This window comes from Hemibagrus wyckioides, linkage group LG24, assembly GCF_019097595.1.
Source record: "Hemibagrus wyckioides isolate EC202008001 linkage group LG24, SWU_Hwy_1.0, whole genome shotgun sequence".
NCBI classification, from domain to species: domain Eukaryota; kingdom Metazoa; phylum Chordata; class Actinopteri; order Siluriformes; family Bagridae; genus Hemibagrus; species Hemibagrus wyckioides.
The window spans coordinates 14,964,956-14,982,529 of record NC_080733.1 but is presented as its reverse complement, the minus strand read 5'-3'; the positions used below and the strand labels follow the sequence as shown (position 1 = coordinate 14,982,529).

Below are 17,574 nucleotides of genomic sequence, written 5' to 3'. Positions count from 1 at the left end.
AATTTATTTGAACAAAGATATATATAGCTATCAATTGCAAAGCAGATCAACATCAGGCCCATAACCAAAGCTTTTGTTCTGGTCAAGTACAGTATGTACACAAATTCAACAGAAGCATTTTTCAATTCACTGTAATGAATGAGACGACTAGCCTAAAACGTGGTGTAGAGCATGCCCCTGCAGCACAGTGTTTTCACACGTTTATGAATTTTACTGACAAAACATTAGGTTGCTTGAACAGACTCAGAGCAAAACACACTGACATGCATGTAACCTCAAACCACAGTAGCTGTTCAAGAACTGTGCCGTGTGCAAACAAATAATGCGTCACATACAATCACCATAACAACCATAACAAATATTAAGGGGTATCACCCACGTAGAAACCAAATTTAAAAAAATGACATAGATTTCACACTTGATTTTCAGCTGTACAACATATATTCTTCCTTAATTTGTTTATGGCATTATATGATGGTATATACAGACTCAGTGATAAATATGTAGAATCAAATTGTGAGCATGAAGGAGGTGCAAGCAGGACAGAATTTGAAAAAGAAAGAGTCATGAGGAGTAAAATGAACAAGAAAGATTTAAGATTCTACACTATATTGTATTCAACCTTTATAAAAAATTTGCACTTCACTTCCTTTGGGGTCAGATATTTCCTGAGTCTTATTTCACGTTTGTGGTTAGCTGACGCTCTGATAGGATTAAAGTAAAAGTGAGACGTACCAAATACTGAAAATAACAAATGATGACATTCAATTAGATATTTCCTAGATTTGTGATTGCTGTTAGAAAAGAATTGCATTCAATTAGAAAATAATGCAAAACAGAAGCATTTTCATTAGTAATCCCAGACCTTTGGACTCAGAAATATAAAGTGGATAAATACAGATCAAGTGTTGAATATACTGTTTGAACAGCATTGCTATTTACAAATAATATATATGAGACAAAGATATAATATGTGCAATAAGTATGATAGAAGGTGTGAAAGCGATTAAAACAGACTTGTGCATGTGTGCAGAGACATATATGTACAATATGAATATATGTGCAATTTTGGAATCTGGAAGGTCCAAGAAAAACTCCAGTGCTTGTTCTTACACATTTAGAGTCAATGAAAGCTCCGTCCTCTCCTTTCAGTAGGGATGTGGTAAAGGGTGGGGATATATGATATCCAAGGATACTGAGCAGAACTAAGCTAACTGAAAATGTTTAGATGAATACATAAAACAGGAAGCATCTGTACTGCTGTGTGCTTACGATATTCAACAGCTTTTACTTCTCTTCTTGTGGCTTAAACGTCCTTTTTATTTTTTTGTACATTACAGACTATTTACTTCCAATGTGTTTAAGTAAGGAAGGAAATTTCATTTGTTTTCTTGTCAAATATAATATTACGTAGCATTAAAGCAGTAGACAATTTAAAATGAAAAAGAAAGGCAAGGCAAGGACCTCATAGGAATCTAGTATGTGTATATAATAATATCTAATATATTATTGTTTTAATCTAACAGTATGGTTTCCTCCTCATTATTCAGCAAATTATAATACACTATTTCAATCTGAAGCTGCAGGCTCTTTATTAGTACCTAGAATACAGCAGGGCAGAGATTTTTCATACAAAGCCCTACAGTTATGAAATACATTAGAGTTCAGGACTCAGACACAGTCTTACTCATTAAGTTTAGGCTGAAAGTCTACTTTTTAAGACAGATTTTTTGCTCATAGGTTTTTTTTCTGCAGTAAAGGCACAAATCAGGGCTGTCCAATCTTATCCACAAGGGACTGGTGGGAGAGCAGGTTTTCTTTCCAGCCAAGCAGAAGCCATATCTCAGTCTACTGAACACCAAGATTAAACAGGTGGACAGGTGGAATCTGCTTGATTGGTATGAAAACCTTCACCCACACCGACTCTTTGCCGGATAAGATTGGAACGCCTGGCATAGATAAAGAGGCTTTAACTCCTGACAGTCACACCCGCATGTGGTTCTTCCCCAAATTGTTGCCGCAATGTTAAAAACACACAATTGTATAAAATGTCTTCATATACTTGTCTGTCTTCTGTGTTCACAATTACCTCCTCTACTCCTGCCGAACTCCACTAGAACTTCACTTTGCAACACTCGTTTTTATTTACAGACTCAGCAGGACTCAGTCAGGTCCGGAGCTGCAACTACATATCCTCTGGGGAGAGATTCACAACCTGAGCTGGAAACACAGGTTTTCCAGTGGACACGAGAAGGTACTACAATCAAGAAACCAGGTAATCAAGCAACCTCCTGAATGTCACTATAAATGGGACCCCAGTGGAGAGAGTGGGCAGTTTCTGGTATTTAGGTGTTCACATCACACAGGACCTGTCATGGCTGACACCCTGGTGAAGAAGGGGATGCCTAAAGGGCTTCAAACTGCCCTCAGAGGTGCTAAAGGACATTCTTCACCTGCACCATTGAGAGCATTCTGATGGGAAGTATCACAGCCTGGTTTGGAAACAGCACCAAGCAAGACAGGCAAGCTCTCCAGAGGGTGGTGCAATCAGCTGACCGTACCATCCGCACCGTGCTTACTAACCTGGAGACTATATACAGAAAGCGGTGCTGGACCAAAGCCAGGAAAATAATGAAGGACCTCAGTCATCCCAACAATGGACTCTTCTCTCTGTTGCCATCAGGGAAGGCAAACACAGAGAGAATGAGGAGGAGCTTCTTCCCGCAGGCCATTTGAGCCCTCAACCAGAACACCTAGAACCTGGACTTTCTGGACTTTTTCTCAAACATCACATTCTACCTCAGCAGATTGTTGCACACACATAACTGCAGTACTCCGCACAGGTCACACTTTGTTTTTGCACCGTCACTTTACCGTTTACATTTACTATTAATTAAATATTCATATTTTTGTCTTTTACATCTATATATTTATCTCATGTATATATTGTATTATTGTATAATATGATATATAGTTAATTTATCATATATATATTTTTTTTAAATATATTTTTATATTTTTAATTTTTTTAACATGATCACATTTTTACATAATTCATATTTCTACTACTTTTTAATTTTTATATTTCTATTTTCCTTTAATATTATTTATCTCTCTATTGGAACAATATTTTATTCATGCCAATGAGAGCTGGCACAGATGAAGAGTTTTGTGCTTCCCTGGCTACCAGAAAACCAAACTCTTACAGGTGAATACCCACTGTTTCTACTGGTAGTGCAAGATAGCTAAGGTATGGTATGTCTAACCCATTGGCAGCAGTAATTTTGAGCAAAATGGATGAAGGGCCAGGTGATTTTGATTTGTTGGTGACAAAAGCGAAAAGGTGTACATGATAAGTAGTTTGAATATTTTGTTAACACACACAGTTCATATAAGCTTTTTGCTTTTTCTAGTCTAAACCCCTGCGGTTTAGTGGATGTGTCTGACAAACGTCCTGTGCAAAAAGTGATTTATTTTACATTTTCAGGTACAGCAATTAGTTTGACATAAAAGTTTGTTTAACAGTGGAAATTGAGTCTCACATTATTTAAATTTTATTCCCACACTAAAAAAAACATGGTGAACATTTGAAATGAAATGAAATGATTCTCTCAAGTCTTGGTGATCGGCTGCTATTAAACAATAAAGAAAGTAAGACATCTCTTTTATATACATAGTTTAGTAGCCTACTATTCTTTTTTGGCAGAATTTATCATTATAATCAACTTCATTATTTTTCTGGATTTTGTATCTCCATAGTCTCTAAATGTATGTAAATGCAGGAAATGTGATTCAAATCAAAAACATTTTCCACCCAACCTCTCAAACCAAAGTTACACCCTTGGTTCCTGTCAACAGAGTCTTCCTGAAAATCAGAAGGAGCCACTTATCTCCAGTTCCAGAGGGCAGAAGATAGCCTCATGGGAGATGGCTGCTGACATTTTCGACTTTCAGGGAAAAGCATTTCTTCTGATAGTGGACTATTTTTCTAAATATCCAGAAGCCCTATACAGTAGCTGTCAAACAAAATATCAGGCTCACTCAGAGTGCAGTTCAAGGCAGTGTTTGTGAGACACAGTGTGCCTGAGACCCTGATCGCAGATCATGTACCCTTTGCCAGTGCTGAAAGGGCTCGATTTGCTCATGATTGGGGTTTCAACATCACCCATTTCAGTTCAAACTACGCTCAGTCCAACGGTATGGCTGAGCAAGCCATAAAAACTGTCAATACCATGCTGAAAGCAGCTGCTCCGTCTGGCACTGACCCTCACCATACCATACCATATCTTGAGGGTCCTGTACCATTTCTCCCCTAATTTCTACCATCTTTACTGAAAAGGCTGGATGTGACGTTCTCTTGGTACATATATGTAAAACCTCTTTGACTCTCTACTGAGATTAGCAATAGCTGCCATAGTTTCAGCATGCTTCCTACCAAGCTCTTGGATTTGTCCCTGAATATAACCCATATCATGGCTCATCAGCTGCACCCTTTACTACTGACCCTCACTATCAGACTGTGACATGTTAAAATAAACTCTTTTTTTTCACAAGTCCATTGATTTCCCTTTTTAATTCAAAAGATGCAGTCAAAAATGTCAGTGTAACGTTACTTGCTTTACTTGCAGAATGCACGTAACAGGCATGAAGTAGACAGCACGCTTTTGAGCTCTGCAGGAGATACTGATGTCCCCTTCTTCTCCAGTGATCCAGTCCCTTGACCACAAAACGTACCCACCACTACTGTATTCCAGAAAGAAAATGCAGTAAAGGCCAAAGAGCACTCAACAGTCAGATACCGCACTCCTGGTACCAAAAATCTAGCTGGGTATACAGTGAAATATACACCAGAACACAAGGATGCTTCTCCTTAGCTGGCTTTTAATCTGACTGCTGTTTTTAGGAAAGTGACAGCGGTTGATGGGAAGCCTGCTTTATTGTGTGTATTTTGTGCCACGCCTTTCCTATTCTCATTCCCACCATGTCACCTGTTCCCCATTAGTCCTAATGTTGTACCCTATAAATAGGGATCCTTTTGTACCTGTCTTTGTCGGTCATTGCTCGATGTTCTATGGTTCATGTTTGTTAGTCAGGTTTCTGTTAGTGTTATCATGTCTTTGTTGTTAGGTTAGTTTCCCCATGTCTTGTGTTATATAGCAGTAATAAATAATAAAGCAGTGCCTTCTGAATCCTGTGTATAGGTCTACTCCATGGCGTGTCAAACAGAGATGGATGGTGTGATCTGACACTGATGTACCTTGACCTTGGAGTTCACCTCTAATCTTTTTGGAAATTGTTCTGGGCTCTTTGGTTACCATCCGTATTACCTGTCTCTTCGATTTGTCACCAACTGACTGCGGTCTGTGGACCTTAAACTTCTGAATAATATGTGCAACTGTAGTCACAGGAACATGAAGCTGCTTAAAGTTAGTCTTATAACCTTTACCTTTAACATGCTTGTCTATAATTTTCCTTCTAATCCCCTGAGACAAATTTCTCTATAGCTTTCTGTGGTCCATGTTCAGTGTGGTGCACACCATGATACCAAACAGCACAGTGTACTACTTTTAACCTTTTAAATAGACAGACTGACTGATTACAAGTTTGAAGACACCTGTGAGGCTAATTACAGGACACGCTTTAGTTTAAAATGTCCCTTTAGTATTCATTGTGTGGTTTTCTTTCTTTAATGGAAGTGTACCAACAATTTTGTCCACGTGTGTGTTTAACCAAAATCAATAACTTCAATTATCTCATAAACACACTACTGGAATAGTTTAATTATGAAAATTACATACCAGATCCGTTAGCATTTACCGCTAGAACACCCGTCGCCACATGATTCCGCTGCATCTGCCGAGATTTACATACCCAGTGTTCTTTTAGACTTTGTTACATAACTTAGCAGTACATATTAAAAATGTTAAAGAAATCCGACTAACAAGGACGTTTCCACTTGCTAAATCCTGGTTGCTCCGAGCACTACACATGGAACTCTTTCTACACAGTACAAAATTGGCTTCACTATTTGCGAGCATTCAAGCAAACAAACATAAACAGTGTCACACGAGTAGAGCGGAAACCTCTTAGCATTTTGTCCTCAAAGTTGGTGTGTTAAGGATTTGAGCGAGTTTGACGGAGGGCCAAATTGTGATGACTAAACCACTGGATCAGAGCATCTCCAAAACTGCAGCTCTTGTGGGGTGTTGCCGGTCTGCAGTGGTCAGTATCTATCAAAAGTGTTCCAAGGAAGGAACAATGGTGAACCGGAGACAGGGTCATGGGCGGTCAAGGCTTAGTGATGCACGTGGGGAGCGAAGGCTGGCCCGTGTGATCCGATCCAACAGACGAGCTACTGTTGCTCAAATGAAGTTAATGCTGATTCTGATAGAAAGGTGTCAGAATACACAGTGCATGATGGGTCAGTGCATGCAAGGGGGACCAGCACAATATTAATGTATTAATGTTATGCCTGTTCGGTGTGTAATTATACATATACCCGTGTTTATTTTTACAACCTGGCCTCAATTTAATCACTGTACATTTGCATTAATTTACAACTAGCTAGGATATGACTTCCTGTCAAACCAATTATTTTCTTTACAGGATTTAATCTAATCTAATTTAACCTGCCATTAGCCAAGGCTAACTTGTGGAGTTGTAAAGTTGTGTCATGTCAGCAGTGGTGCAGTAACAGGGAAAACAGTGGGGACGATTCCACAGGCCCTGAGGAGACACAGGGGTTAAAGGGACCTTAATGCAAAAAAAATTTTTGAGGTGAATGAAGGCTTCCCACTAACCTGTCAGACTGCTGGCGGCTATGCCAGCAGTATGGAAGGGCATTAAAAGAGGAAGCACCTGCTTAAGCTTCTTTATATTCAGTAGCTTTTGCTTCTCGTCTTGTGGTTTAACAGTTGTGAGTAGGCTTAGAGCAAATTTACCTCATAGAAACTGTTCATAAAAGGCCTATTAAGAAATGTCTTGCATGGAGTACTTCATCTATAGTTAAAAAGATTTTGGACTGCATCCCCAACAAGTGTGTGTGGACATGTGTATGACTCATAATTATATTCAGCAGATTTTACTTCTCTTCTTTTCTTTCCCTTTTTTTCCCTCAATCCAAGCTGCTCACTTTAGTTAGTTACATGACTGTTTAGGTTAAATAAGGAAACGTCTTATTTCATTTCAGATTATTTGTACCACATAGGAACCCCTATTCTGAAAATGGGTGAAGAGTAAAGAGCACTAGGAGAGAAGGTGTTGTGTATAAAAATAGGGCTAGGGGAAGACCACACTGGCATAAAGACTAAAGGTTTCTTATGTTGAGGGTTGTCAGGTATGACCTTTTCCCACCAATTTTATGCGTGAAGAGAGGAAGAAATCTTATATAACATATACATAAGCATATATTGTGATAAGGAATCAGCTCGGGTGTGTCATATACATATGACATGTACAATAAATAAGGGATTTGTGGGTGAGGGTTTAGCTGATCTCAATTCATCATTTGCACTCAAATCCTTTCTTATTTTGATTTAGTTTTATTGGATGACATCTTTCAGGTCTTGTCTTTCACAACTAAAAAAAAATTAACTCTGTTCTTTCTTTCTTCCATAGCTCCTAATAAGAAAGTGTACTTATAACTATACCTATAATTATTTGTAAAACATCAGATTTAACACTTCATATAAACCTATTTATCACCGTAAGAACTGATTATTTTTTTGACACAAGAAATATGTGCTTCTCTTATACATAAACATTTTATAAATAAGCCTGAAAACACTAATGTCTTGTCGAATGTATTTAAAGCATTCTCCATTCACCTTGTCAGAAAGTGGATGTGCCACATAACCACAACTTTGGGGAAAAACCTTGGGGTGGGGCTTTCACAGTGTTGCTATTGGAGAGTCCAAAACATTTATACAGCTGTCAGTCATTGTAGATTAGGAAGCACAATGATACATCTGTCACCCCAATTTTTCATTAATTTGTATAACAGTTTGCATTTACCAGGACCAGAGGCCACTGTAGGTTTCAGTGCAGGGTCTCTATGGGTTCTTCAATAACCACTGGACCATGATAGGCTGATAGTTAAAAATAAAAAATAAAAAAACTATGATAATATAAACTAATAATGTGCATTTATTTTAGGGGGTTAAAGAGTATTTGGGGGGATAAAGCCTCCTAAAACTGGTCTAGCAAATAACACCACCACTGACACTAAGTCAACAACACAGTATTTCATTCAGAATGCTGAGGTAAATAATATGTTCCAAACAGATGCAGTCATCAATTTCAGCAGAATGAAACTGTTTCACTTTTCTGTCAGGTTATTTCTGTTCCTCTGATGTTTGCCCATCTGTACAGTTCAGTATTCAGTACCAGGCTTTACTTCACCAGTACTTCAGTGGGTTTGATAGGTTTAATCATCATGGTGACCTTCTTGAGAGAGTATGAGCCTCCATGGAACTCAGCCCAGTAAACTCCGTCCTGGTAGCGACTGCGGTAATGACCTCCTCTGTACCAAACCCCGTTAAGGTTTGAGTGAGCACACATGTGATACCACCAGCCCCCCTTCTGGTAATGAGCACAGTTACCTGCAGAAGGATTGACAGGAGACTCCATCATCTAATTTAACAGTATATGGAAATGTGGGTGTATCTTTGAGTCATATGTATAAATGTTAATGATGTTTTTACTGCTAATACTAGTCAGCCTTATGACACATGCTAATTCAATGAAACCCAGTGAGCAGTACATTTATTGTTAAAAAGGGGTTCATTCTGAGAAGTGAATATTTTAAAAAATCACTAAAGCTTCGTTACCCGAATAGGCATCCTTGTCACGGTCGAGTGTGGTGAAAGCTTTATTGCTGTGCCAGGAAAGAGAGTCACCAGCAGTGCCCTGGTAGGATCCCAGTCTCAGGCGGTACCAGTCGCTTTCAGGCTCTATGTAGAAGCTGTCATACTCTGCGAACACCTGCCGGCCCTGCCAGTCCTCCATGTGCACTCTGAGCTTGTAGGAAGCCTGTGAGATCAGCCAGTAGAGATTCTCCAGACCCAACCAGTACTCACCATCCAGATTCCCAAAGCCTTGCTGTGTAAAAGGCAGAAATTTCACAAATATATATTTATCTTTATTTCACTTTAATTTAAACAGATTGTCTTCCTGCCCTCAGATTGTTAAAAAGGTCAGTGGTTCACAGTAGTTCACTAGTCAAGACGGTCGATTACTGATTCAAATAGTCACCACTGGGCCCTTAAACCCTCCACTGCTTACTTGAATACATGAGATAAATGTCACTCTGGTGCTGTAAACGTATAAAACTCTCAAAGCCATGTAGGTGCTTGTGTTTGGTAAACATTTTATTGCTGCATTGTAAACAGTTGCTTGTGGTTTGCTGTGACTTGATGTAGATGAATCCTGCCTACAAACAGCAAAGCCGAAAGCAATAAATGCTCTGAGTTTCCACTAGATATGTATTAGCCCAATAGGTCTGGTCGTAGCATGGCTGGACCACGGCTTAACAATATTTAACCACTGATAAGATGCCAAGTCGCAAGGATCTATTAGAGTTACACAATTTGAAAATGTTACATCATTTATGGCATTTGGCAGATGCCCTTTTTGAGAACGCCCTACATCTCATTATATGCAACCAAGGGTTTAAGGGCCTTGCTCAGGGGCCCAGCCATGGCAGCTTGGTCATGCTAGGATTCAAACTTCCACTCCAACACCTTAATCCACTGAGCTACCAGTTCAGCCAAACATCATTTCCTGTCTTTTAGTGGTAATCCATAATCATATAAAGGTTAGGTATCAATATCAGGTTTTGTTTTTAGGTTTGTTTTCAGTATCAGTTGTTTTGGTTTTTTTATAAACCCCAAAAGGTTCTATAACATTGTATATCCTCCATAACTAATTTCCCTGGATAAAGGTGAAGGAAGACGATGAAGGTGAGCTGATCCAACCTTGTACTGATCCCAGTTCCTGAAGAAGTTGACGGATCCATCCAGTCTTCTCTGGATGACGGTCCATCCTCCCTGAGCGCGGTTCTGATCACACCAAGCCTGGAACAGCTGGTTGGAATTTTGTGGACGCAGCAGGTAGATGCCACTGATGCTTTCTCCTGAATCCAGGACGTGCTGGCAGTCTTTCCATGGCCCTGCAAGGAACAGAAAGCTTCCTGTCAGCAGTAGTGCAGTAAAGAAGGGAAAAGGTGGGAGTGATTTCACAGGCTATGATGAGACACATGAGTTAGAGTGACATTAGGTAACCAAAACTGTCTATTAACATATCAGGATATGTCTACATGTATATACCTCAAATTTAGTCATTAAACAGGAAGCTAGGCTGATGTGTGACTCATGAATATATTCAGCAGCTCTGGCTTCCTGTCTTGTGGTTTAACAATCATGGGCATGTTTAGAGCAACTTCATCTCTTAAAGCAATAAATAATGTGAGGCAAAATATCAAAACATTTGCCTGCCAAACAGTGTGTGTGAGTTTTAACATACTTCAGAAAGTTACAGGGGTTGGACAATGAAACTGAAACGCCTGGTTTTAGACCACAATAATTCATTAGTATGGTGTAGGGCCTCCTTTTGCAGCCAATACAGCATCAATTCGTCTTGGGAATGACAGATACAAGTCCTGCACAGTGGCCAGAGGGATTTTGAGCCATTCTTCTTGCAGAATAGTGGCCAGGTCACTACGTGATGCTGGTGAAGGAAAACGTTTCCTGACTCGCTCCTCCAAAACACCCCAAAGTGGCTCAATAATATTTAGATCTGGTGACTGTGCAGGCCATGGGAGATGTTCAACTTCACTTTCATGTTCATCAAACCACTCTGTCACCAGTCTTGCTGGGTGTATTGGTGCATTATCATCCTGATACACAGCACCACCTTCAGGATACAATGTTTGAACCATTGGGTGCACATGGTCCTCCAGAATGGTTCGGTAGTCCTTGGCAGTGACGCGCCCATCTAGCACAAGTATTGGGCCTAGGGAATGCCATGATATTGCAGCCCAAACCATCACTGATCCACCCCCATGCTTCACTCTGGGCATGCAACAGTCTGGGTGGTACGCTTCTTTGGGGCTTCTCCACACCGTAACTCTCCCAGATGTGGGAAAGACAGTGAAGGTGGACTCATCAGAGAACAATACATGTTTCACATTGTCCACAGCCCAAGATTTTCGCTGCTGGCACCATTGAAACCGACGTTTGGCATTGGCACAAGTGACCAAAGGTTTGGCTATAGCAGCCCGGCCATGTACATTGACCCTGTGGAGCTCCCGACGGACAGTTTTGGTGGAAACAGGAGAGTTGAAGTGCACATTTAATTCTGCAGTGAGTTGGGCAACTGTGGTTTTATGTTTTGTGGATACAATCCAGGTTAGCACCCAGACATCCCTTTCAGACAGCTTCCTCTTGCATCCACAGTTACTCCTGTTGGATGTGGTTCGTCCTTCTTGGTGGTATGCTGACATTACCCTGGATACCGTGGCTCTTGATACATCACAAAGACTTGCTGTCTTAGTCACAGATGCGCCAACGAGACATGCACCAACAATTTGTCCTCTTTTGAACTCATTATGTTACCCATAATGTTGTGTGCATTACAATATTTTAAGCAAAACTGTGCTATTACTCTGCTAATTAAACCTTCACACTCTGCTCTTACTGGTGGAATGTGCAATCAATGAAGATCGGCCACCAGGCTGGTCAAATTTAGCCATGAAACCTCCAACACTAAATTGGCCAGTGTTTCAGTTTCATTGTCCACCCCCTGTACATCAAGGAAATGTCTTTTTTGCTTTGAGATATAACATCAGTCTACAAGACAACTCAAATCTAAATAAAAGAAAATCTTATACCTAATGATATGTCACAGGCAGCTTGGACAGTTCCCTGTCAGAACACTAGAGGGCGTGTTCAAGCAGGGTTTGTTTATATTTTTGTTATAATGCCCTGTGCCATGTGCTTTTGTTTATGTTCTGTTTTCTCACATGTTTTTGCGCCATCTGATCCTTATCCCATTCCCCCCTCTGCACACCTTTACCTTATGTGTCTCTAAACAACTCCCGTACATATACCTGATGTTTTGCGTTATTTGTTGTGGCTAAATCTTTGCTTCTTGTTACCTGGGTTTTGCGGTCTGTTTTCTGTTTTTTGGTTTCTGTTCTCCGTTTTTGTTTTCTTTTTTGTGTGTTTTCAGTTTTCGGTTTCCCTGGATCCTGTTTTGTATTGCTGTATCTTTGTTGCTTAGTTTTTCCCCCTAGTGTTCTCATGTGTTTGTTTTGTTATTTTCCCTAATTCAATCCCTGTCTGCCATCCCAGATAGCAAAATAGATCTGGCCCAGATCTGGCCCACACAATGCACTCGACCCACATACTACAAAGAATGACGGCCCTTTGGTAGCCCATGTCTGGTTTGCCAGAGGTGGGCCAGACGTGGGCCAGCACTGGCCCACCACATAAACCAAACCATAACCGGGCCACATCTGGCATGTCATCATATAAACAGTGCCATCACTGCCAGACCTGGTCCGCATCTGGTTGACATACCATTTGCCATGCCAGAACTCAGCCAGCAGTGCCGGCTTAATGCCAGATCTGTCCCAGACCCATCTGCTATGTGGGCATCTTATCCCTGCATTTGGGTCTGATTCTATTCCCACCGGGGCATCAAGACCTGACGAGATAAGATCTAACAATTGCTACATGAAACTTTGTTTTAATTCAACAGTATGGCTTCCACCCTCAAAAACTCCAATCCCAGAATCATAATACATGTGTAAGTTATTTTATCTTGCTTTTAATTTGCTATATTGAGTCGAACTGGTCAAATAATAAGTTTTTGTTAAATCTGTGTTTGCATGTAGAACATGTATGAAGGATAAGCTGACTCAGCATTCATCTGCTCTGTCTACAGCTCACTTTAAGTGCAGTTCTTAATTTTATCAAAAAAAATTAATCATTCCACTAGATGACCAACGTCTGTAAGGACTTTCTGATAACTCAAGAGGGGATTCAAAGACAAAATAATATCAGCTCCGGGTCTGAGTGTTGCATTAAATATGGATCTAATCCTCTTTTTTAGCTCAAAAAGGAACCATCACACTCTTTTCATAATATCAATCACACCACAAAAACTGACCATCCCTGTATCGATTGCTGAAACTACTTTTCCTAAACGTCTGTCCTGAAGGAGGTTGTGAGGAGACTGTTTAATGAGTGGATGGTGTAAAGGAGCCAAGCCGCTTGGAATTCTGGGTTGTTTATTAAATCCGCGGCAAGGTCAAGCACTGTATATACACAAGCTGTCTCTCAACCTCTGCTTATCTGTGCACCATGGAGGAATGTTTAACATCACGCTCCCACTAAGCCCACATTCACTGATATTGAGCATCATACATCACCCACAGCACACACACACACACACACTCACACACACACACACACACACACACTGAGATAGAGAGAGCTGTAAAAATATTCGAATGGTCCCAGTGTGCCCAGGCATGACCTGTTTTATCTTCAGCCTCTCTCTTTTAGCTCTGCTGTCTGAGTTAAACCTGCTGGAGTCCCTGCTTTCATTCTGCCCACGATGTACACCATTTAAAACAAATAAAGGGCAAGAGCATACCTAATAAACTAATAAGATAAAATGAAAATAGGTTGAAGAGCTGTGAATGCTAGAGCTTGGTTACCCCTCATCCTTCTCTCTCTCTCTCTCTCTCTCTCTCGGGTTTCAGAAGGCTGCTCATTCTGCAGAAAAATGAGTAAGCCTCGATCCATATCTCTCTCGTTTACTTTCTCTCTTGCTCACTCATTCTCTCTTTCTTTTTCTTAATCACTGTCAGTCACTCTTTCTTTCTTTTGCTTACTCTCTCCCTCTCTCTCTCTCTCTCTCTCTCTCTCGGGTTTCAGGGACATCCTGCATCACAAATGCTCCAGAATGAGGCAGAAGGCTGCTCATTCTGCAGAAAAATGAGTAAGCCTCGATCCATATCTCTCTCGTTTACTTTCTCTCTTGCTCACTCATTCTCTCTTTCTTTTTCTTAATCACTGTCAGTCACTCTTTCTTTCTTTTGCTTACTCTCTCCCTCTCTCTCTCTCTCTCTCTCTCGGGTTTCAGGGACATCCTGCATCACAAATGCTCCAGAATGAGGCAGAAGGCTGCTCATTCTGCAGAAAAATGAGTAAGCCTCGATCCATATCTCTCTCGTTTACTTTCTCTCTTGCTCACTCATTCTCTCTTTCTTTTTCTTAATCACTGTCAGTCACTCTTTCTTTCTTTTGCTTACTCTCTCTCTCTCTCTCTCTCTCTCTCTCTCTACATTTGTTTGGAGCTTTCATCACTCCTTGCTGCTGAGATCTCTCCTTGCTGCTGCTGAGAACGGTCCCACACAGATAACCTAAAGATTCCACTGATACTGACTGCTGTGGATTGATGGTTTCATGTGGAGATACACTTACTGAATGCTTAAACTGAAGATTTATTTTATTTATTTGATTTCAGTTACATTAATTATTTGATGATATGACACAATAATCATAGTAATCATGGGGCAGTGGTGGTTTGAGGCAGTGGTGGTTCAAGTGGTTAAGGCTCTGGGTGGAGGATCAGAGTTCAGGCCTCAGCACCACCAAGCTCCACTGCTGGGCAATTGAGCAAGGCCTTAACCCTCCCTGTTCCAGTGCTGCCCCTGCACTCTGACCCCAACTTCCTCAGCTGGGATATGCGAAGAAAAGAATTCTACTGCTGTAATGTATGTGTGGCGATAATAAAGGCTTCATGCCCTCAGTTCTTCTTCTTAACTTTGAAGTTAAATGATTTTTTTCTTCTTTTTAGTCTAATGGGAAAATGCAATCACACCAATAAAAACCCCCCGCAGAAAACCTGTTGCAGTTATTTCTCACGCTCATCTCTCTGTTGTTGGATGTAATTTGTGGTGGGCGTGGCTGTCGAAAACCACATCTGCCCTGTAATCTCACAGTTTTAACTAAGGCAATGTCACATAACTGGTGTCGTCAGTTTCTAAGATAAGTGCTTGCACTGTTTTTAGTGTGTGTGTGTGTGTGTGGGATGTGTCTCGGTCACTGACACCCAGGCTTTCTGCAGAGCACTGATACAGCTTCCTACCCACTCACACTCCTTAAACACACACACTCTAAATATTTAGTAAAGAAAATTGTTTTTAAATGAATTAAGATTTCTTAATTCTAACCTCAATCCTAAGGCTCTGAAGGAGAGTTAAGAAATTCTAATATGTGTTTATATTCTCTCTTAGTCGTCACATCAATCAGGACTATATTTACTATAATGGATAGACTGATTGATGTGGTGTTTCCATCGGAATTGGCGATCAAATGTGATCAGATGTTTAAGATAAACATTCAGGTGAGACATGTTAGGTTACTGATCAGGTGGTCAAAGAAGACTTTATTTGTTCAGCTAATTGGGGACCAGAGCATAGGGTCAGTCATGATACAGCATCCCTGGAGCAGAAAGGGTTAAGAGCCTTACAGATTTACATTCCTAGGATTTGGCAGATGCCCTTATCCAGAGAGACTTATCTCTCTTTTTTATTATTTACCTGAGAGTTAAGGGCATTGCTTAGGGGCCCAGCAGAGGCAGCTTGGTGGACCTGGGATTTGAACTCTTCCAATCAGTAGTCCACCTCCTTAACCACTAAGCTACTCACAGGCCCTACAGCTGTAGCTTGGCAGTACAGATGCTTGAATGCTTGACCTTCTTGCAACTATCCCAGAGCCTATTTTTGAGCCACCACTGCCCCATCGAAATTCAAGCACTACCACTATTAGGGCCTTGAGTAAGGCTCTTAACCCTCTCTGCTCCAGTTCTGCTGTATCACGACTATATATGACCAAATAAAGGCTAGTTCTTTAAAATCAGTGAAAAATTGTTACTTGTGCAATGTAAACACATCAAAAAAATGAACATCATGATGGGATTTTGGAACCTGATTGGCTCTACTATTCTATGACGCAATAACTCTTTTCGAATGAAGTTTTTAATGTAATGTATAAGAGTTTTACAAACCTGGTGACTTAGTGGCAGGGAAGCTGATGAAGGGCATGTCTGTAGGGAGATCAGTGGCCATGGCGAGGAGCCCATGAAACTCCTGCACTGTTTGTTTCTGTTGCAGAGAAGCACTTTGGTCTCTCTGAATGTTCCTGACTTCATGTTTAGGCTCGACGCTCTCTTTCTGCACGACGCTGGACTGATCGACCTGCACCAAAGAGTCTGTCTGAGTCTGTTCGAGTTGAAGCTGTATGGAGCTGATTATTACTGTGTAATACACTGATACACTGAAGCCTCTCACCTGCTGTGGTTTGGTGATGGTGCTTACCTGACACCACCCTTCCAGCTGTGTCATTAGTTGACTCTGGTTGTTCACCAGGGAAGTGAGAGCCTCGTATTTTTTCTCCAGCTCTCTGTAACTGTTAGATATCTGCAGCACCTGAAGCCAGAGAGATGAAAAATCTACTGGGCTGGAAATAAATGAGCCCCAGCATACACTCCTTCATTTTTTTGAGCATTGGTGTTGCAATGGAGTCAACAAAAGTCCAGAAAATTTCCACCATTTATTAGCAGCAGATATCTTTGAAACCCAAGACGAATTAGTCTAGCTATCATGTTATGAGCAATGATTTAACTCATACAGAAGAGTGAGGTTACCTGTAAGGTGGTGTTCAGCAGCAGCTCCTCCAGACGTCGCTGCTCCACCGCTTGCTCCTGCTTGTTAATGATCTCGTGCAGCAGCTGGGCGTACAGTTGGGTGATGCGGGCGTTCGTGATGCTGCTTTCTTTTCGCAGGATTCTCACCTCGCTCGCCAGCGCTCCGTCCTGCTCCACACGTACGCGCAACCTCTCAAGCTGCTCCTGCTGGTTATTGAGTTGAGCTCGCAGGTCGGCGGTCTCAGAACCGTTGGCCCGCATCGTTTCGGTGCTCACACACAGCACCCCCTTCAGCTTCTGCTGAGGAACAATGAAGGTGTACGAGCAGCGGCCAGCTTTGGGATCAGAGGAACGAGACGGGCGTTTGGGAGCCCCTTCGCTCTTAGAGGTGTCAGGATGAGGCGTGTCTTTACCACCATTTACACCAAACTTCACTAAACACACAAAGAGCAAGAGGAGAGACAGCACACTTCTCTTTGTACACGTCTCCATCGTAGTGTCCAATGTTTACCACTGAAAAAGATACAGAGAAAAACATTTAGGGTCTCACTCTCTCGGCTCGAATCTTCTCGACTTCAAAAAGTGCTCTGGAGCTTTGACGCATGCCAGATGTTTGGGTCTGACTCCAGCAGCCAGGAGCTGATTGCAGGGTTAATTAGCATGTCAACATGAACAGAACTACAGTCAACAAAAGAGTCACTCATCCTCATTCCATGGTCAAAGGTTCACAGTCAATGCACTTACAATCACACACACACACACACACACACACTGGTCTAAACTCTGATGGATAATATGATGTGTAGTCAGGTAAACTGAAACAGATTTCCCATAAATACTCTCATTGTTTCCTCT

The 17,574-nt window shown here is 41.1% G+C and overlaps 1 protein-coding gene across 2 annotated transcripts in view; it reads right to left on the bottom strand.

The window, feature by feature from the left end:
- Positions 1–3,104: 3,104 nt before the first annotated feature.
- angptl6 (angiopoietin-like 6) overlaps positions 3,105–17,574 on the bottom strand; it is a 15,766-nt gene continuing 1,296 nt past the window's right edge. The window contains exons 2-7 of one of the 2 annotated variants that reach the window (XM_058377259.1): positions 16,720–17,232; positions 16,391–16,501; positions 16,081–16,270; positions 9,975–10,168; positions 8,829–9,099; positions 3,105–8,600 (exon numbers count right to left, since the gene is read on the bottom strand). In XM_058377259.1, coding sequence (XP_058233242.1) covers positions 8,392–8,600; positions 8,829–9,099; positions 9,975–10,168; positions 16,081–16,270; positions 16,391–16,501; positions 16,720–17,211 — 1,467 coding nt within the window. In that variant the 5' untranslated portion in view covers positions 17,212–17,232 and the 3' untranslated portion in view covers positions 3,105–8,391. Of the gene's footprint in view, positions 8,601–8,828; positions 9,100–9,974; positions 10,169–16,080; positions 16,271–16,363; positions 16,502–16,719; positions 17,233–17,574 lie in introns of both variants that reach the window. The other variant, XM_058377258.1, reaches the window with a different exon arrangement.